The sequence below is a fragment of the Ceratocystis lukuohia genome, assembly GCF_044167205.1.
Source record: "Ceratocystis lukuohia strain C4212 chromosome Unknown Supercontig8_pilon, whole genome shotgun sequence".
In the NCBI taxonomy this organism is placed as follows: Eukaryota; Fungi; Ascomycota; class Sordariomycetes; order Microascales; family Ceratocystidaceae; genus Ceratocystis; species Ceratocystis lukuohia.
The window spans coordinates 785,429-805,893 of NW_027263527.1; the positions used below are offsets into that span (position 1 = coordinate 785,429).

The 20,465-nt window shown below is 46.3% G+C and overlaps 5 protein-coding genes across 5 annotated transcripts; 1 reads left to right on the plus strand and 4 right to left on the minus strand.

The window, feature by feature from the left end:
• Positions 1-488: 488 nt before the first annotated feature.
• Positions 489-2,702, minus strand: HOO65_080191 (Pterin-4-alpha-carbinolamine dehydratase; the record flags this gene model as incomplete). Its single annotated transcript, XM_071001505.1, has 1 exon — positions 489-2,702. The coding sequence occupies one exon, from the start codon at positions 2,700-2,702 to the stop codon at positions 489-491; it is 2,214 nt and encodes a 737-aa protein (XP_070856421.1).
• A 1,834-nt stretch (positions 2,703-4,536) lies between these two features.
• On the minus strand, positions 4,537-8,014 carry HOO65_080192 (SNF2 family domain-containing protein; the record flags this gene model as incomplete). Its single annotated transcript, XM_071004129.1, has 6 exons — positions 4,537-4,763; positions 4,887-5,557; positions 5,648-5,743; positions 5,819-5,960; positions 6,230-6,590; positions 6,797-8,014. 6 exons carry the CDS (start codon positions 8,012-8,014, stop codon positions 4,537-4,539), a joined length of 2,715 nt encoding a protein of 904 aa, XP_070856422.1.
• A 3,305-nt stretch (positions 8,015-11,319) lies between these two features.
• HOO65_080193 (Cysteine dioxygenase) lies at positions 11,320-12,370 on the minus strand (the record flags this gene model as incomplete). The annotated part of the gene is made up of 3 exons (XM_071004341.1): positions 11,320-11,420; positions 11,548-11,797; positions 12,092-12,370. The coding sequence occupies 3 exons, from the start codon at positions 12,368-12,370 to the stop codon at positions 11,320-11,322; spliced, it is 630 nt and encodes a 209-aa protein (XP_070856423.1).
• A 3,031-nt stretch (positions 12,371-15,401) lies between these two features.
• On the plus strand, positions 15,402-16,259 carry HOO65_080194 (Sulfite efflux pump SSU1; the record flags this gene model as incomplete). The annotated part of the gene is made up of 1 exon (XM_071001506.1): positions 15,402-16,259. One exon carries the CDS (start codon positions 15,402-15,404, stop codon positions 16,257-16,259), a length of 858 nt encoding a protein of 285 aa, XP_070856424.1.
• A 404-nt stretch (positions 16,260-16,663) lies between these two features.
• Positions 16,664-19,296, minus strand: HOO65_080195 (Altered inheritance of mitochondria protein 41 mitochondrial; the record flags this gene model as incomplete). The annotated part of the gene is made up of 11 exons (XM_071004158.1): positions 16,664-17,287; positions 17,676-17,685; positions 17,741-17,754; positions 17,833-17,902; positions 17,965-18,058; positions 18,122-18,301; positions 18,359-18,540; positions 18,591-18,676; positions 18,795-18,884; positions 19,042-19,222; positions 19,277-19,296. 11 exons carry the CDS (start codon positions 19,294-19,296, stop codon positions 16,664-16,666), a joined length of 1,551 nt encoding a protein of 516 aa, XP_070856425.1.
• Between the last annotated feature and the right edge of the window lie 1,169 nt (positions 19,297-20,465).

Here is a 20,465-nt window from a genome sequence, read left to right on the forward strand (position 1 = left end):
TGTGTGCGATCTCAAGAAAGACCAAGAAAACTTACTGACGTAAGGAAAAATAGGGTCGGTGGATATGGCAAGGCGTATGTATGATTGGCTGGGAGGAAAAAGGATTGATTGCTGATTCTCTTCTATGAACAAAATCACAGATATGGCCTTTAAGCCTTCTAGTGTTCATTCAAAATTAAGCAATTGGGGCATGAGATCAATAGCCCTAGGTTTCTGTAGAACAGAGCTCCTTTCGTTTCTTATTCTTGTTGTTTTTGTCCATATCTTTAGACAATGCGGTTTTACGCACCACACCGTTCTTGTCTTCTATTGCAATATCTGTACTAACTTTCTCCCTGTCTAATTTGGGCCAGCGATGAGCTGGATGTGACTTCATGAAATATAGGAGGAGCAATGGAACAATATCTCTCTAGGTTTCTCTTCTATCATTATACAAATAGCTGCCCTAGGCAGTAGTAATACATCATCCTACTCATATAGCACTGCGTTTACACTTGAGCCTGCATCTGTGCTCTAGCAGCTTCGGCCTCCTCAGCCAATGTCAAGACTTTCCACTGATTTACAACCTGTCGTAACAAAGTCGTGAAGTCAATAGCAGAGAATCGACCAAACTCCGTTTCCACTACGGTCGAATGCGCCTGTGGCTCTAAAGAATAGCTGGATATAGCTTCGGCAGTTTCTGTTGGTGGAGGAGCAGCTTCTTTAGTATCCCCTGCATCTGGGCCCTCCACTACTTTTGTGTCTACCTCGGCACGCGTGCTCCGCCGCCACTCGGACATCCGAAGGCATGCTTCATTGACAATACGCTCGCCCATCATGTGTTGTGCGCGGGTCTTGTCCCACAATGCAGAGCCCGCTGCAATAGCCAGTCGCTTGCGAGCACGAATCAATGCGCGACGCACTGTGTCGTCGGCTTTGAGCGGCGAGTGATCAAGAAGCAGGAGTAGCACATGCAATAAGTTGTACTCCCCGAGAGCCGAGAGTGCAAAAACAAGGTTTGAGATGACAAAGGCATGAGAAAATAGATCATCCTGGCCATGCTTGCGTATTGAGTCAAGACACAGGCGGATGGCACCGATATAGTCGCGTGTGGCTAGACAGGCGCGTGCCATGCGGTTGTATGCTAGGAAGCCAGGGTTGCGACAGAAGTCACGCATGCTAGCCAACAAACTTGAGACATGGGCGTACATTTGACCGTTTTTGAAGTTGGCTTCGGGTGTGATCTTTTCCAGGTGATCAAAGCGTTTAGCGATCAGTCGTGACATCTCCTCCTCGATGTTGTACTTTGCATGTGCGGCCTTGCGCAACAAGCGGAGCGATCGTTTACAGAGGGGTTCCGCCGAGAGAGTGTCTGCTGATTGCAGTGCAAGAGCAAGGCATGCATTCGACCGCCGGCCCTTGCGTTTGATGTGATCCTCAAATGCACTAATGGCATCGTTCAATCGCCCGTTTTGGATGCTTAGCTTCATTGACCCTATTAGCGCATCGATAGCTGGTGTATGCCGTGGTGGATTGACGTATCGAATTTTGAGCGGCGAGTAGACTAAGCCGTGTCGTTGGCGGCATGCCTGCCACTGTGCTGCTACGTCGGCGGGGTATTTAGCCGTGTAACGTTCCCCAATATCGTGGGCAATTTGAGATGCTTGTGAGCCACAAGCACTTAGGAAGGCACCTGAGATCTCGCCATCGCTATCAAGTTGTAGTACGCGGCATATGATATCACACATGCGGGCGTGGCGTTTGCGGTGCGAAGCTCTGAATGCGCTGTTGATGCCTGCTAGGATACTGCCAGCTAGCTGAAACCGGGTAATCTTGGCCGGCACTGACATGTAAAGCATGTCCTCAATGGAAAGGATCTCGCCGATCACGTCGCCTGGGTAATGACTGAGTAGTGTGGCTCCCTCGACCCGAGGATCTTCTACAAGTCTTAGCAAAGCTCTGGCCGCTGCTTCGGAATTGCCTCGCGTACGAAGAATATATTGAACTGAGCGGGACATCTCTAGCAATCCAGTGGGCAGAGTTCGTAAGCCGTCACTGGCTTCGTATGCTGTATCTAGTAGTTTTTGTAGCTCACGAGAGCTGGCACCCGGTTCCTCTAGCTTCAATGCTAGTTGGTTCATGGCCATGCGCAGTGGATTCTGTTCAGCTTCGATCTCATCCGCCAAAGCCTGGCGTTTTTCAGCCCCAGTTCTTGGTGCCTGAGCGATCATGTAGGCATCTAGCGACTTGGTATTTTCAAACGCCGAAATCGACCGTCGCGGTTGTAGATTCTCACGCAAGGGGCCTGCTACATCTAGAAGTCCCGAGGCGTACCCCCCCACGCCAATAATCATGTCCTGGCCTCCACCCGCACTTGGCCTGCCTTTATTATGGTCTTGAAGATTCTGATATGCATGATCCTGCCTTCGATCTGCATGCCACTCGCTAGCGGTTGTTGCATCTTCCCAGGGAGCTATAACAGAAGCTGATACGGGCGCCGCGACTGCTCTGCTATCGAATTTGGCGCGCACAGTAGCCAAGCCGCCAGAATGATAGCAGCGTTGTGAGCGTAGTAGGCGACCATTTTCTACCAGTGTCCAAGCGATATCGGTGCGGCGGCGACGCTCCTCGGCTACTAGTGCTAACGAGCATGATGTGCCGAAAATGATGCTGCGGAGCGTGTTTATCGCAGCCCGCGAGGGCGCCGGCCCGGCTGACGGCATGGGGGCATTTACTGGCTGGGTAGTTTTGTGGAGAGCAGAGATGGAGAGGAGGCAGACAGGGCTGCGAATTGTAAGATGGGTCGTTGTCTGGTCGGGGGTGAGAGGAAAAGGCTGTTTTTTTTCCTAGTTGCTGATACTGGTATAAATTCGCTATAGATTCGCTTCAGCTAGTGAACAGAAAATTTGCGTTGAAGGAAGGGCCTCGAGAGTCTGTACATCCATAGAGCTTTAAACAGGTGACTTTCGTTCATGGACAAGAAAATTCAATATCGTGAATAACGTATGGCGCTCTCTTGATTTGAAGTGGAACCGTCGATTTGGGTTAAAGCGGGTCGCAACTCAGGCTAGCAAGAGCTTCAACTCATAGGCTAGTCACGTGACTCCACATAATATATCATGCTGTTTCTTTGTGTTCAATGTCATAAAGGAAACGTTCCCCGGCGAGATGATGTACAAACTCGCGTCCCAAAGTTGAGGAAGAATTAGTTCAAGACATATGAAATGGAGTCTTCTAATCTAATTTGTTACGTCTCTTGCTTTAGTAAAACTTCTTAGAAAACAACTGTCTTGCTTAATCTCTCTTGTGAGTTTTGACAAAAATCTGCTAGATTTACAACACTGCACTTAGTCTGCTGAGGATACGATTTCCTTGAAACAAATTTCTTCCCCGTAGACTGCGCGTCGTTCTTCACGAATGAAGATGATGCTCGGGGTATTAGATTGTATATCTAAGGCAATATCTTCACATCTTGCTACATAGACTCTTGATTGACTAACCTTTGGAGGGACTAATGCTATATGATGGCTGTAAGGGTATGTCGTAGAGACGTCGAGCCTTTTGTCACTGTCTAGCTATGCACAATGATATAAAGCGCCTATAATACTTGAGAAATTCATGTCCGTTTGAAAACGAAGAGACAATTAATTACCCAGGATAACAAAGGCATAGTTGGAACAACATTGCTTTCTCATAAAATCCTATCTAACAATACGTAAACCATTCCCATGACACATTGAACAATCAATCTTATTATCCCTTCTAACAGCAATCAAAGCCCAAACTCCCATAAGCAAGCACAAGGAAAAAAAAACATATACGCCGAAAGCCAGAACTAGAAATAAACAAATCCCCGTCATAATAACGTTTTTGTACTCTAGTATCAACTGGAGAGCCACGTCATCACGTAGCAGAGTCGCATTTGGATTCGTAGCCAGATCCGAATCTAAAGCTATGAAGCTCATTTTTGGCGCCTCAAACTCCCAAACTAATGCCCTAGTGGCTAGCTTCAGGTTATAGAAGACTATAGACTAAGGTCTTGAGTGAGCCCTAGAAAAATATCGCAGCTGGCGTTTGTGCCAAGAGGGTTATAATCAAAGCCAAGAACCTTTGAGGTAGGTGCCTGGCAATTTAGATTGCCAAAGTACCGAAGGAAGCAATGAATAGAGAGTCGATGTTCTCGGGATTGGGAATAGCAGCATATTGGAAATACGCCATGATGGTAGGCGACATATATAGTGTACCGCTGTCGAGATCAAGTGGGTCATCGGAAGACCACCTAAACAGGGGATTCCCGTGAAAACGGGAGGAAGACTTGATATGGCATGGTTTGAATCAATAAGTGAGCCATTGGCAATATGAGGAGATGCAGAACAGAAATCTGGGCTGATCAGCCAGTCCCTTTATGGCTCAACGGTCAAGATTCACAGGCAGGCTCAAAGATACACCAAAAGGAATGAAAGAATCTCGATAGCAGCACGGACAAGCATCGGCCTTTATTTCCTTCTGGTGAATCTTCATACATGATGCCTGTCGGTTCACAACCTCACCTCTATGCTAATCAGACAACAGCTGGCGCACCATGTTCTGGGCAACATCACGCGAGAGGGTTTTGAAAGTCTCTTGGAATGCTTCGCCGAAAAGTTTGCGCTTTTCATCTTGAATAATAATCACCTTCTCTTCAACCGTATCTTTGACAACCAGACGATAAACAGTGGTTGGCTTTGTCTGGCCTAGACGGTGGATCCGGTCGATAGCTTGTTCTTCAATCGCAGGTGCCCACCCTACATGTGCGCAATGTTTGGTTAGTTCATGTTAACTTCGATGAATAGCCCTCCGCAGCATGGCATAGGTATAAGGTAGGAGGAAGGGGATAGCAAGGAATACGAATAGGAAAGAAAACTCACATGTGTCGGCCAGAATGACTGTATCCGCAGAGGTAAGGGTAATACCGACTCCAGCAGCGCGCAAACTAGCCAGCATGACTCGTACATTGGCGTCATTCTGAATAGCCTTTATTGACACATCGCGTTGATCGCCGTTCATGCGCCCATCTAGCCGGACGTGTTGCATATCAAGAGCCGAAAGCTCCCGCTCCACAATGTCCAGAAACGAAGTCCACTGGGAGAAAATGACTACCTTGGAGTCTGGAGCTTTGAGCGCTTTCTTGATGAGCTTGTACAAAGCAATGGTCTTGGAGCTTTGTTTGCTGATTTCATCTCCAAATTCAGAAACATCCAAATCTAAGTCTGCCTGGAGTTCCTCATCACTGAACTTTGTTTCTTTGAGTGCGGACTCATCGAACTCAGTTGAGCACTTTGGGCAAGAAATGGTGCCACTTGGGAAGGCCTGGTTGATACAGGGTCTGCAGAACCCATGCATGCACGGGCTAATAACAGGCTCGTTGTCTACCGTCAGAGCATCCCAGCAAATAGGGCAGAGTTCGCGTCGTTTGACAAGAGCTTTGAGACAAAGTTCTGGTGAGGCCATCTCTGCCTCTTTAAGCTCGGCATGGGCTAAATAGTCTGGATCATCATGGGAAATGGCTTTCTTGGCAGACATAGTCCAATGATTGCAACTGAAAAAGTCCTAGTCAGTGACAAGAAAAACAATGAAGCGGCGAAATTCGACGCAAGTTGAGTGTAATTCAAGTAGAAAAGTCACTTACAATTGACGAAGGCGAAGCAACTTTTCCAAGACAGTACTCCAAAGAGCATCCTTATCCTTCCCGAAAAAGCGCCTTGCGGCTTCTTGAGCATCCTTGCTAGAGAGAGGCAAGATATGTTAGCGTGTGTACTGAGTGATAAAATTGGGGTTCAAGTGGCTTCTTATGACGTACAAAAGCACTTGGTAGTTTTCAGCTTCCTTTTGATTGAAGTTGATGTATTCAACATGCTCAGTTTTTGTTGGCAGCTTAAGGTTAACGAAATCCATGTCCTTGGTTCGACGTAGACAAAAGTCTGCTACAAAGGTCTGGCACTCTTTAGTGTTCGTCATCATTCTGCGGAAAACTGCTTTGTGTTCCAGACTATGGCCAACACCAACAAACAAGGCCAGTGAATATAGGTCATCACTTCGGTTGATACTAAACAGTCCTAAAGTTAGCCACAATATAAGACAAGAGAAAGAAAGAGTTTTTTTTTTTCGGTCAAAACTTGCATTGGGGTACCTGTTACAGCCCATTTTGAAGTGGCTCTAAGTAAACAGGCAGCTTTGGCAGACTTGGTTGACGCATTCCGAATTATGTGACCTTCATCGAGAATAACACGACGCCATGACATAAGGGACAGCATTTTCTTTCCTGCTAACTCCATGGCTAGCTTGTTGTAAGTAGTGATGATAATGTCATATGCTTCCAAGTCTGATAACGTGAGTTTGGCGCATTTTTGCGAGTGGTAAACCAGCACACGGACGGCATGATCTTGGTGAATATGTTGCTTGAACTGTTGCTCCCAATTACTCATAACACTTAAAGGGCAAATGATAAGGGTTGAGCCGATGACGCGGTCAGACATGATCAAGGAAATCATTTGCAGAGTCTTGCCCAAGCCCATATCATCAGCTAAGACGCCTCCAGAATAGAGGTCCGGAGGATTGTCAACGCTCACGGCCTTTTTAGATACGGAGTGCATGTAACAATCATAGTTAGTATGCCGCCAAAATTGGACCAGGTCTTTGGAACCAACTTCAGGCAACTGGGGGTCTTCTTTTGTTTTCATCCAAGCCAGAGCCTGTATAACGCGAAAAAGTGTTAGAGGTATGATATCAAGTGAATAAATAGTACAGAAAATACCGCGAGAAGCAATAATACACTTACCTGCAGCTGATGGGGAAGCATTTTTGTTTTAATAGCAGGAGGCTGCTCAGTTAGAGGCATCTTTTCTAGTTGAGCCTCAAGTGCCCTCTTACGAATCTTCTCTTCTTCTTCAGCTTGTTGTTGGGCTTCACGCGCAAGCTCTTGAGCTGATACCATGCTTTGTAGACCAAATTCATGATTAGCATAATCCTGATAATAACTCTGGCCATGCCCAAAATCGATAGAAGCCGGGTGTGTATGAGGGGCAGTGATTGCTGCTGATGCATGCCAATTATTGTAGTCCCCCATAGTAGGGTTAAAGTAGGACATCTGACTAGACGACGGGTCAAACATGAGAAGCTCGTCATCATCTTCAAATTTCATAGGCTGCTCAAACTTCACAGCTACATTAGATGTTGTTTCATAAGGATTTTGGGCTGTTGTTTCCTCTTGTTTGCCAAAGGGAACTGGCAGCCATTCTTCATGCTCCTGTTTAGGGTAGTTCATGAGGGATTCTTCAGTCTTAATAGCATGTTTGGGTCTGAAAACATAATCCGAGTTAAAGGCATTCTCGGACTTGGGGAACCCCCCAGAATTTGCAAGATCCTGATTTCTAAAAATATTGTCGGATCGATGGATATCTTCTGAGTCGAAATTATGGTCAAGAATGGGAGCTACGGTTGTCCGATGGTTGATGTTCACGGGAGGCCCATGAGTTGGATACTTGAAGTACGGCGAGCCAGAGCGGAAGGGGGAAGGAAGAGGGCCATTTGCGAGCTGTATCTGTGGCCAAGGCTTTGAGACTGAGCCTGTGTTCAGCATTTCGATTGAAGAGGGCCCGTCTATGAAAGCTCTAGGGTTGGCTCTAAAGCTGTCCAAGGCACTGGAAAACCCTGGTAAGGTGGTTTTGGGCGCACTGAAGCTGCGAGAGATACCAGATAGGGCAGCGGATCGCATTGGCGAGGATGTATATGTGGATGCAGATGTAGGATGAAAAGTTGAGCACATCGGTATGGAATCTATTTGGCCGCTGTGATGAGGGCCAGCAGCCCCTCCTTCGAGAATCTCGCAAAAGTCATCGTCATCACCGTCCTCATCGCTACTAAGTAAAATAGGATCAGAGACGACCTGGCCAGAAGAAGTATTGGGGCGAGAGCGCTTTGAAGAGGTAGAGGCAGGAACTTGAATGCCACTATCAAAATCGGACAAGTTCCATGGTCGCTTTCGGCTGCTATTCATGATGGCCGACTAACTTTGTTGCGAGACGTCAAAAGGCTAGACACACAAAAAGAAGAGGATCAGTCAAGGACAGGGTAAACAAGGCAGGATCAAAGAAGATAGTGAACATGAACATATATGTAAATGTGGCAGTATGTCCAAGCAGCAGCAAGAATAGTACATGCAGCAAAAAGAAGCTAGGGGCAGCGAACAGGCGAGCAAGCACGCAAACAAACAAGCAAACAGAGGCGCTGTTGATAACAAATGAAGATAAGAAAATCGCAATAAAGAGTATAGCGATGAGTAAAACGGAAGCTAAAAACAGCGACAGAACAGCAAAAAGTAAAGGCACGATGTCTGTCAACGACGAGGCAGCAAGGCAGCAAAATGAACAAGAGGGCAAGCAAGACAGGGCGAAAGCAGGTGGGTATATAGGGAAAGCAGGCGAACAAGAAAGAGAAGGAAAGTGGAAAAAAACCACAAAATGTTGTGTGGTTGCTACCCCGAATAGACTTGTCTTTGAAGTATAGGCAGTTACCTGCCTAGTACTGAAAGGAAGTTTTTAGTGTGGTGTAGCACCTAAAAGTAATCTGGGAAAGGGGGGGTTTTAAGAAGAGTAACGTAGTCAGCTGAAAGGGGAGCTTAACGAAAAAATGTGCATGTGTATGTATCTTGGTATTTTATGGTTCAAAAAAAAAGTAGAAAATATGAGTCCTACTTGTTCCTTCTGTGCAGAGGGAAAAAAAACAAGTATCAATCAACGCCACGGTATTAAACTATGGAACTCTGGGTTGATCAGTTTTTGGGCACACAAACTGGTTGAAAGAGGCTGACTGGCGATGTTGATGGGGGAAAGATAGGGACGCGGACAAGACGTGTCAAAAGTATCAGGATGCCATACTTACCCTCGCATGAATATGGGGATGGATTTCGCCAAGTCACGTGCTTTTCAGGTAGGAGAGGAGGCACTCCCTTGAGACAGACATGACGCAACGAGGAGCGGCTTGGTGAAAAAGAACGGGCTGTACACCAACACATAATGCTTCTAATTTGACTCGATGCTATTTTGCTTTAATTTCGACCTCGGCGGTTTGATTTCATGTTGGTGTAAGTCACGTGTTGCATAAGTGCCCTTGGCCAAGGGTAACCACCCTGAATCATTGCTGTCAGGATGCCTTCGACTTTAACATATGTCTTCACTAGTGCGGCACAACCTCAAGCTAGATGTTTGTGGCTCAATTAGGCAGGCAATGACGTTTACCATACAGTACGGGAACGCGCTTTAGGATAGTAATATGGATGACTACCTACAGAGCTATTCGTGATTTCAGCCTGGCCTCGAAATGGCCACATGAAAAACTTTCGCCCTGTGACAATGAAGAGGGACCTGGAACTTAAGGAGTCACTCTGATTGGGCGGATTAAGAGCCCTACTCTTCAAATCAAGGCAAGGATTAACTAAGTGACACCTGGTTTTGGGCGAATAGGTCGGCTTATACTAGCTGAATGAAGATTTAACACGAGAAATAGTAATGGAATCCAACGAGCGCCTAAAACCCAGCCTGGTGCGTTAGCAAGATGACTGGCTTAGAGTTGGCCACATGGTCTGCAAGGCGGCTGTCTAATATGTACATCTAGAGCCTTTAGCCTCTGATATTCCCACTAGCGTAAATTTCTAGGGCATATTCAGAGATAGTCTTGCTTTATGCCTGACAATGTACCTCATGTCTATCATGGGACTTGAATTTCTGGGAGGCCGCTTAGGTGAGCGCTGCAAGGCGTTCGACTAGGAATATATAGAGAATGATCTAGACCAACCTTTGCAGTCAAAAGATCTGATAGAAGGGGATAACCTTTCAGTCGCCGAGCAATTCGCTACATCACAGCGCCGTTTAGTCAGGCGCTGATATCCTGATTTTTTCTCTTCATGTGTATGGATTGCCCGTGGTAGTGAAAAACCATCGTATTGATCATTCATTAGCTATGTGCCTTCGTAGAAAATATCAAAAAGCGAGAGAACATACATTTCACTCAGAGCTGGGAAAGTCGAGGTTCAGTTGCAAGTTTGTAGGGATTTGGATCAAGATCTTCATCCTAGTAGTAAATATGACATGTTCTCTATCCATGAAGGCGATTTCTGTTCTTCATCAAAGCTTCTAAAACCAAGTAGAGCTTCACATGTCTCAATGGCACTACTCTCCTTGCTAGCAAGGCGAGTGTGGAGAAAATCTAGCAATCTGTCGAAAGAGAATATTACCACGAGGCAAATGCTATCTATGATTCTGACTCTTCGACAGCCGTATTGTGATACAGGCTTAGTTGAAAAGTGTAGCACCTATAAAATACAAAATAACTACAGAGTATAGGCAATTTTGGGGGAGGTGAGTCGCGTCTGATCAGCCTCTGAGGGTGAGGTTACACGAACGGCTTCATTGAGAACTTGGTAGAGCGCTTGATTCTCGGGAAAACCGGTGAGTACAGGCTGAGCAAAAAAAGCCTGCAATAATTTCGAAGACAACTCAGGTCAAGGTGGCAAGTGGCAAGCGGAAAGCAGCAGGCATCAACCTGCCACCAGCGATCAACCAAGTCAAGAACCCACGAAGCAGGGAAAATCTGCAGAGTTGTTGTTATTGGCTTGCAGCATTGTTGTTACTTGCGCTAAAGTATCATGGGGCCCTCCGCTACACAAACATAATATTGAGCCATTTCTACAGAAATGATGCAATTTAGACTGAGGCCAATCCCAAAGCTTAGATTGGCACCAGAGCTTGATCAGTAATCATTAGCCCTGCAAAAAGCCCAATTACTTGTTACTAGAGCCCATAAATGGCCAAAATATGGGCCCCACTCTGTCCAATCATCATCACTTGCGATGATGTGATTGCACGTGACCTCCATTGCCCCCCCTTCTTCTACCAGTCAACACTCGCCCATCAAGAAGCAAATGGAAAATCACCTTCGCAAATAATTCTAAAAGCTTACAACACTTTGTTTAGTCTTGCTTGCGTCTGAGAAGTTTGATCGGAACTGGGAATTGTGTCCTATTCTTTCCACTTTATCCCACGAGTGAGGACCAGCCTCCTCAACTCTCATCTCTCTTGCCCTCTCTCCTCATCGCTCTCATTCTCCTATTCTAACACACAAACAACCGGAACCTGATTCTGCTCCTCGTGGCCACCTACAATATGGCTCCACTACAAGTATTCGAAAGGGCCCCTCCTTGAAGCATCTGGTTGCTTCGACAGTGCTATACGCCCAACGAGGCCTCGACAACAATCGGCCTTGGAGCACATGACTCTGGGTTTGTTTGCTTTAGCCCGCCCTTTCTTATTCCTTTAGGATACGGCCGAACACCGAATGATAGCCGCACTTAGATATGTGGCTACTTTCACCAGTTTCCTTGTCAAAAACATTGCACCCGGACTTTGCTACATTGGGGGGAGTATACACTGGCACGGCGGTGTTAGCAACAATGCCCCGGCGAAGAACTTGATAAAATCAAGGAGAAAGACAAGGGGCAGCTCAATCCGCAATGATGGCAGGCTAATAACTTACAGTGAAGAGAAACGGCGAATTTAGTTCCGTTGTTACGAATGCAATGGACTCCGAGCTCGTCGGCCATGTATGCAACAGCATTTTCGCTGTATACCTTCTCAGACAAGACCTTCATGGGGCCACCCTTATCATTCTCAGGGAAAGCAAAGCGGGTTTCAGTCAAATCACCAGAAAGAATCTTCATGAGGCAGTGAGCGTTGCCATGATCATGAATAGCACTACCCTTTCCTGGAGACCAAACAAGCACAAGCTTTTGGAGTAAAGGCGAACTTGATTAGCTTCGTTTTCTTGAAAGAGGAGGGAAGGGGGGCTGAGAGGAGACTAATGTGGCAACGTGTGTGCATAGTTCGGACGACGACACTTCAATATCAATGACATACAGTCCAAGACCGATGTCTAACGACCAGATCAATGCATATACATGAAGACACAGCATGCACGCAGACAGCAGGAACAGAAATTCAAGAAAAGTCCAAGAAGGGGAGCGAGAAAAAAAAGACAAAACGAGGCAAAGTATACGGTTTGGTATTGGGATGCAGCTTACCAGATTGCTTTTTCCGTTGCCTTCATCGACAAGGTTACGGGTGTATCCCATTTTCTCATCACCAATAAAGTACTCCTGCCACTCCTCAACGTTGGAGTCATACGAACGCATGAGGTTGGTAAGGCCTTCGAGATCGATATCATCGCACGTCAGACCAGAAGAAGGGCCTAAGACAGCCTTGATATCTTGGACAAGTTTCTGGAACTTGTTGTCGCTGCGCTCGCCACACGGAGTGACGGACACGTGTTCGATGTTAGGAGAAACGACGTTGATGCCCATTTTGCTATGTTCGAGGAGAAGTTGAAGGGATACGAGGGGAAAGCACAAGTTGTGTGTATAAGAGAATTTAGGAAGACAATATGTCGCTGTTATCGTCGACAGACAGAACGCCTATTCTTGATGGTATGTATGAAGGGCAATGTTTGTTGGGTCGGAGGTGGTGGTGATGTTGATCTCAACAGGGAGGGCTTTTTGTTGTTAAAAAGCGGTGAACTTTTGTGTCCGTTTATCTCTCTGGCTTAGTGCTGGGGTCGAGGTCATTCTTTCCGCGGGGCGGGGTTTCTTGGAGCATTAGTATCCAATAGCCTTACGGAATAGAGTAGACTGAGCGTGAGACAGAAGGGTGCTATGCGATAACGGGGGGAAAGGAGTGGAGAGAGGGGGCACAATCACTCACTGGCCAATAACATTTCAGCCCTGGCGTATGAAGCTTCTCTAAGTTTCTTGGCCAAGGTAAGTTGCGGAAACAGGGCAATCAGATGCCTTGTTTGATCGTACGGGGAAGTCAGGTCGGGGTTTGGATTATCGGGGAGAACTATGTATCGGGGTTCCTAGGGAACGGACTGTTCCGGATATACGCATAAAGCGTGGGGTTTCTAGATACCCTGGAAAGCCCTGGAGAGTATTGATGAACCAACCGATAAAAGTAAGTTGAATGAGGATCCTGCAGGGGGTCAGCCGTTCGAGCCTTGTCAAACCGACGGACCTCGCATAGAATAATCAAAAGGAAAAAAAATTACACAAACTGAATGGATGTGATAAACAGATAAAGAGATAGCAAAGCGAGTAAAAACAGACTAGAAAGAAAAATCGTTGAACGCGAGGACTGCAAGGTGATCTAGGCGAAGACACCTCACGCCCCACACGCCCCCCCCTCACATGACCTAGGCTGATGATAGGCTTAGCGACGAGAAGAAAATTTGAGTTTTAGCTCTTTTGAATGGCAGGGATTCCAGGGCTCAAGGATTCAGGGTGCATTGAGAACATAAAGAAAGCCAAAACAAGAAGGGAAAGTGCGTGATTTGACGTGCTTATAGGTCATTCCTAGGTTTAATACACAAATTATATCCGTTTCTATAGTGCAAGGAATCTGAAAACAACCTGCTGCTGTATAGTCAGAACCACGTATCCGCCGCACTCAGTTGCCCACGATTCAGCTGATTTAGAAAATTCGCACCATCTTCATGGTCTATTTTTTGTCTCTCCTTCCGCTAGACGAAGTCGGAGATTAGGGCCCTCTTTTTTTTTCAATAACTTCTACCGATGTTTAGCCTTCGGGAAAATACGCTGCCGTTCGGCTTAATATCCACCCACCAAATGTGTCTGTCATGACGTCCCCAACAGCTTCGCACCGTGTTCATGTCGCTGCCACTATCGCAGCGACCCAACTCTACTGCAAAGACATCAGATGACGAGCGGTTGGCTTGCTAAAGGGCCAACCCTCCTTTCTGTTATTGTTATCCTCGTCCTTTTTCCACCTTCAACTCCCTTTCTTTCAAGGCTCTGCCTGGATAGAGATTTTTGCCCTTTTGGGCCGAGCACACACCAGAAGAAGAGGGTGGGAAAGCACGGATTGTCTATTACGTACGAGCGAATCAGTAGCGGAGTGAGCGGTATCGCCGGCAACGTTGTGTTTTCATTCTGTATATTGCATCTATTGCTAAACTTCGGGCAGAGGAAGGGGATGAACATATGACATGGAAAAGCAAAGAAATCCAGATCTATCCGCAATAGGGATCTATACAGGCATAGAAAAAGGAGAGGGAAACACACAAGCTCCTGGCCGGCCTCGTAGTATGATAACAAAGAGGCGCGCTAGAGCTCAGGCCGGGCTTTGGTGAAGCTGGGCAAAAGCGAGATTTTTCCGTTTTGCTGCTTTTTTTCGTCTTTGCTTGCCAGCTCTTGAGTTATACATGCTGCTATCTTCCCTTTCATCTTTGCCTCTTGTTCTTTCCTTCATCCGCTTCTGTTATATTCGTACATAGTCACCCATTCACCATCACTTACACACAGCATAATAACTAGTCTTTTTCTCGGAGACTGCTCGGCATCTAAGTTTGAAACAAGTAATACAGCCGAGTCATCCGCCAAACTTCCGGCCCGTCTTCTCTCTCTGCCGTTCTTCTCTGGCTCATCTTTCACTATCCACCTAGACTTCTTGTCTTGTGATATCCTGTAGCATACAACAAGCTACACTCATCTAGAGAAGAGCTTCGTGTAACATCAATGTAGCTTCTCTTTGTCTATTCACATCCATTCAACACAACCAGACAACACACCTATAGCTTGATTTTCTAGCTTCATTTCAGACGCTCCTCAACTGCGCGCTAGTCTGCTACCACATATTTTTTCTCTACTTCTCCACTGTCCATGTACAACACCGTCTAAATGGGCCCCCTAGACGTTCCCATCCCAATCTCTAGTCATGACGTCGAGACAACTGGAGGCTCATATTATGCGTCCAATTCCGAAACATCAGTTGACAAGAGTCACATTCACGTTGATATGAATATTGATATACGCATGCAGCCTACAGCTACAGTAGCTACCGCCACACCCGAAACTCCATCCCCAGAACTTCCCTTGCTGCCGCGATGGAGACGCATGATCCGGAACTTTACTCCATCGTAAGTTGCTCTTTCTCGAACCCTCGTATATCACGTTTATGCATCACTACTAACTGGTGGCCTGCTTCTTTCCACACTCAGATGGTTTGCCGTTACTATGGGTACCGGTATCGTGTCAATTTTGCTGTATAGTCTGCCCTACAGATGCTCTTTTACTACTGCCCTGAGCTACTGCTTCTTCGCTCTCAACGTCGTCATGTTTGTTGTGTTTACTGTCATTTCTGTCCTCCGGTATATGATGTATCATGACTGTTGGCGAGCAATGGTGCATCATCCGGTGCAGTCTCTATTCCTCGGCTGTTTTCCCATGGGTCTTTCCAGTAGGTTCCTTTCCTTCTATCAAGTGCCCTCTGTCGAATACCAACCAACACTGACCACTATCACTACTGCTAGCTATCATCAACATGTCTACAATCTCCCTATCAGCCACTTGGGGCGCTCCACTGCTCTTGACAGTCTGGGTTCTGTGGTGGCTTAATGTGGTATCCTCTCTAGCCACCTGTCTCTTCGTACCATGGATGGTTATCTACCGCCACAAGCCAGGCCTTAACACCATCACCGCTGCATTAATCCTGCCTATCGTGGCTACTGTGGTTTGCGCTGCTTCAGGTGGCCTCGTAGCGTTACACTTGCCCGACGCTGGCAACGCCCAACTGACAATCATTGTATCTTATATCTTATGGGGCCTAGGCGAGTACTTCTGCGCCATTATCATTTGCTTATACTTCCACCGCCTGACCATGCACAGTCTGCCTCCGCGCGATTTCATAGTCTCCGTGTTTCTACCTATTGGTGCCCTAGGAAACGGCGGCTTTGGCATCATCAACCTCGGCCTGGCTTCGCTCAAGACATTCCCTAAAACGGGACTGCTCGCCGAGAACATCGGAGGCGAGGGTTCGTCTCTTGTGGCCGGCCGTGTGCTATATGTCATCGGCGTTTTAGTTGGGCTCTGCTGCTGGGGCTTTGGCATGGTGCTGCTATCGTTTGCCCTCATCAGCATATTTACCACCAAGAGGTTCCCCTTTAACATGGGCTGGTGGGGCTTCACTTTTCCTATGGGCGTCCTGGCTACCTGCACAGGTCTCTTAGCCCAGCAACTGGATAGTATCTTCTTCCGCATTATGACAATGGTGCTTTCCATTGCTGTGATCATCCTGTGGTTCATTGTATCCATCAAGACTGTCTTATTAGCGCGCCGAGACCTTGTGGCTGAGAGCTTCCCTGAGTACCCTCTCTGGAAAAAGGAGTTTCAACCTGAGTAAACCGCCATTGTTCTGTGCCTCTCTCTTCACTGTTCCCTACTCTATCTTAATACTTCCTTTCATTCGTCGTCTTAGCATTGTTGACTACCATCATTCTTATACCCCCTTTAGCGCAATAAAATCTCTTTCTTACTCCATGCATGTTGCTTGCGATAAATGCGGCTCAGTAGCCCATCACTTTAGGCTTAATTTCTTTATGTGATATTTTTCCGTGTGATTTACTCGTGATTTCTTTAGTTTCCATAACACAAGCCAGTATCTCATCCATAGTGGTGTCAGAAATCCCAAGTGATATATTTTGAGTGGTGGTGATACAGTAGTGATACAGTAATAGTTGTACCGGTGCAGAGATGGCAGCGATGCTTGGATTCGAGAATCAGGATAAGAATAAAAGCATTCGGTTCTTAGGCTGACTCGGCCATCTGCTTGACTAGCGCCGAGACTTCCTTCTTGTCAACATCCTTGCCCTCAAGCTCTGCGCTCATACGCTTCATAACCTCGCCCACCAAAGATTTGGCTCCTGCTGCCTTAGCCTCCTCAATCTTTTCAGCAATCATGCTTTTGAGTTGCTCTAGCCCAACCGATTGCACACCACTGTTAGCAATGTACGCCTCAAGGATGGCGACCTGGCCCAATTCCTTGGCCTCCAAGTCCTCGCGGCCAGCCCCCTTGAACTGTGCTGCCGCATCCTTAGACGCCGCCACATTCTTGCGTAATAGAGCCACCAGCTGTACATCTGTCTTGATCGGTGATGCAGTTTTAGATGCATTCAGCGTTGCTGACATAATAGCCCGCAGTACCGCTAGCCTCGGCGCATCTTTTGCCCGCATCGCAGTCTTCAGGTCGCTTTTAATCATGCCGAGAAGCGCTGGCCCATCGGTAGCCGTCGAGTATAGGCGCTGAGGGGTCATCGTCATCGCTGCTTGCCGCATGAGGGCGGAGCTTTGCAAGGCAAAGACAGAACGACGGGCGGCAAAGTTCAACATTTTGTAGGAAGCCTGCGAGGAAGTAACGAGCAACTGGACAAGCTGTGGGAAAAATAATTCCTGGGTTATCAATGGGCGAAATTTCAACTCATTCAAAAATATCACATCAAGAGCTTCGAAAATTCTGGGACATCTCCACTTAGGCGCCTATGCTAACCCCATGTTAACCCTACCATAATACTTGGCATTTTTTGCCACAAGTACCACAAGGTGCCACTACAAAGGTTAAATTTAACGTCCGCCTTTTCAGGGTCTCCAGACTAGTAGCTACTCCTCAAAATCTAAATATGTTTATATAAATGACACTGTTACTAATTGTCTATATAAGATTGCAAACAAACTCTGGGTGCCCGGCTAAGTCAGACTAAGAAGTATACCCATGTGAATGATGTCACTTGAGGACTCCGAGGACTCAGCCCTTTACTCCTACGTAGGTATAGCTAGGGTAGTGTTAGCGATGAGTAGTGCGTAGACGTAGGATGTTGAAATACTTACACATTAAAGTAGGCCTGGATAAACGAATATGGTTAGTGTCTGTGATATACAATCGTAATACGTAGGGCGCTATTAATGTCATGCTATCTTACCTGCAGACTGTGATTATTGGCATCGTACTGGGCTCGACGCTGCATGGACCGGATGTCATCTTCCAAAAGACTGCGTTTTATCCAAGTTAATAACTGGGTTGAACAAGACGATATGCTCAATTGAAAACTCACCGTTCGATAAACATCAGGGAAAATAAAATGGTTCCTCCTAGCATGAGCTGGACATTGCTTTGGTTAATGTGACCTAGTTCTTTTGCGTAGGCTTCTATGGCCATCATATTGGTAAGTAGTCATTACATATGTTTAGCATATATTAGCGAAGACTTACCCTCAGGCCATGAACATGTGGGTGCCATGATTATGTGTGAGGCAATGTCGACAAAGCCCACACCGCACATCATTTGGTATAGCTTTTTAGTAATTTCCGGGTCTTTTCGTCTTGACATGGTTTGGTAGTAAAGCGCCCCCCAACGGCCTAGCCCCTGTTCTATTACCTTCTGCATTAGTTCTATTTGCACGTGTAGTTTTTGTCTTCTTGTTGTGATGAAACTTTATGGAAACCTACCTGGAATCACCTGGTTGGAACGTGAATAAGGTTGATAATCCATCTCAGCCATTTGAACAAAGCCCCCTCTCTTGGTGATGCGTTTGAGCTCATGGAGATAGCCTACCCAATGGCGCTTTTCAACACCACCGGCAACCATGCGACTATTGACAATGTCGAAGGATTCTGAATCGAAAGGGAGGCTAGTGGACGTTAGCTGCTAATATCCTAGAGGGAGAGCTATGAAACAAACCTTTCATTAAGATTTGCACGTTTGATTTCAAGGTTAAATGGGATTTCGTCTGGGATAAGAGTAAATGCTATGTCGATCGCTACGACCTGTGAGATGTGGCGTCAGCAGTGGCTTAGTTCGGCCTCTATAACAAGCTTTGAAACTTTCTCAGGGATGCTTTGGGAGCAAATTCCGTTTTTTGGTATGAATATTCAAACAACATACATGGCAGTTAGGGAACATAGTGGCCATTGCAATGGCCCAGGTGCACGATCCAGCACCACAGTCCAAGATAGCTGTAGGCATGTACGAGAGCTGTTTATAGGTTAAGGAGCCATTGAAGGCGGCACACATAAATTTATGTTGACAGGCCTGTCGGTAGTTCTCATCCTGATTGCAGAAGCGATGAAATTAGTCTTGTGACATTTGGCTTGTGTACATACTGTAGACTTGCTACGTTGTTTCATCTTACAAAATCGATAGGCTCGTAGTGGATATGTTCATGAACGGAAAGCACATGATAGTCTCTACCGGCATAGTCAAGCACTGCGTCCAAAAGTGAATCATCAGATCCAGCTGGTGATCCATCACTTCGAGGAGAGATAGGGACACCTAGCTCGTACGGGTCGGGATCGTACGGGTTTTCGCTCATTCTATATGTGTGTTAGATAATGCAAGTCGTATTTGTAGCAGGGGTATTCACTGACATGTGGTGTAGTGGGAGCATGGTTGTGAATAGCTTGAGTTTGGGTAAGTGAGGTTTAAAAATGGCGGTGAGGAGCAGTACAAGGCGCTTGCTTCTTATTGATGTTCTTAATTGAAGACATTTAGAGCGGGCACATTGCTTTTTATAAAGGCATGTTGATATCCCAAGCGGTGAGTGTTGAAACTGCAGAGAGATCCCATACTACACCTTTAATAGATTACGTGTGTAACATGACCGGTAGTACACGGCCTGAAGACTGATTATAGTAAACGGAGGCTGTCATGTTTCGGAATCTCGCAGGCGGTCGTCTCCAAAGTTGAAAATTGATTAGGCTTCTTTAAATACTGTTGGACGAGCAGTCATGGCCCGCCAAAGGCGGTCTCGTAAATGGAACCAACAACATAAACACCGTATTGATTAAGAGAACGAAGCACTAAAATAGATGGTAAGTTGGGTTTTAAGTTACCGAAATAGGTTAGATCAAGATCCGCACAGATGGCGGGGCATCGCTTTCATTGGGTATCAGGCCAAAGAACTGTTCTGGGTCTAGCTTCAATAGATTGTGGAATCTAATGAGACCGACTACAACTGTAACTCCTTATAAAGTTGTAAACTTGGGTTCGCTGCCTAACCTAACAACTCACCTTTAGGTCGTTTGCAAGGTCTTGTGCAAATATTTCCACTCACCGCTTCAATCTTGGGCCACCTCCAATGGCCGTTAAAAAAAGGCCTCCAATATCGGAAAGTGCGCTTCCAATTTTGATAGTAGGGAGGTAATTAATGGTGTGTGGGGTCTAGGGAGCACCTTCCGGCCGGTGAAAATGTTACTCTTTCTCTCGACGGTAGTTCCCCGATTTGGAAAACGGAAGGGCTTCGGATTTGGTGAGCCCTGAGGTCCCGCACAAGGCCACACAAACACCGCACTGTTTTATCTTGAAATATTTTTGGGCCTATTAGATATGTGATGTGCCTATAGGGAAAAAAAGAAGAACATACTCTTTATTACAGCCTTGTTCAGCGACCGAAGTTATGACTTGGATATCAACGTTCCATTTTCAAGACTTCATGCACTATTAAGTTTTCTCTTTTGGCCCTCGTTTCCACATAATTCCATTCTTCGATTCTTCAACGATTATAGTACGAAATGATTGATTTTCGCTCTAACAAGTCATTTCGCCGACAACCTCACA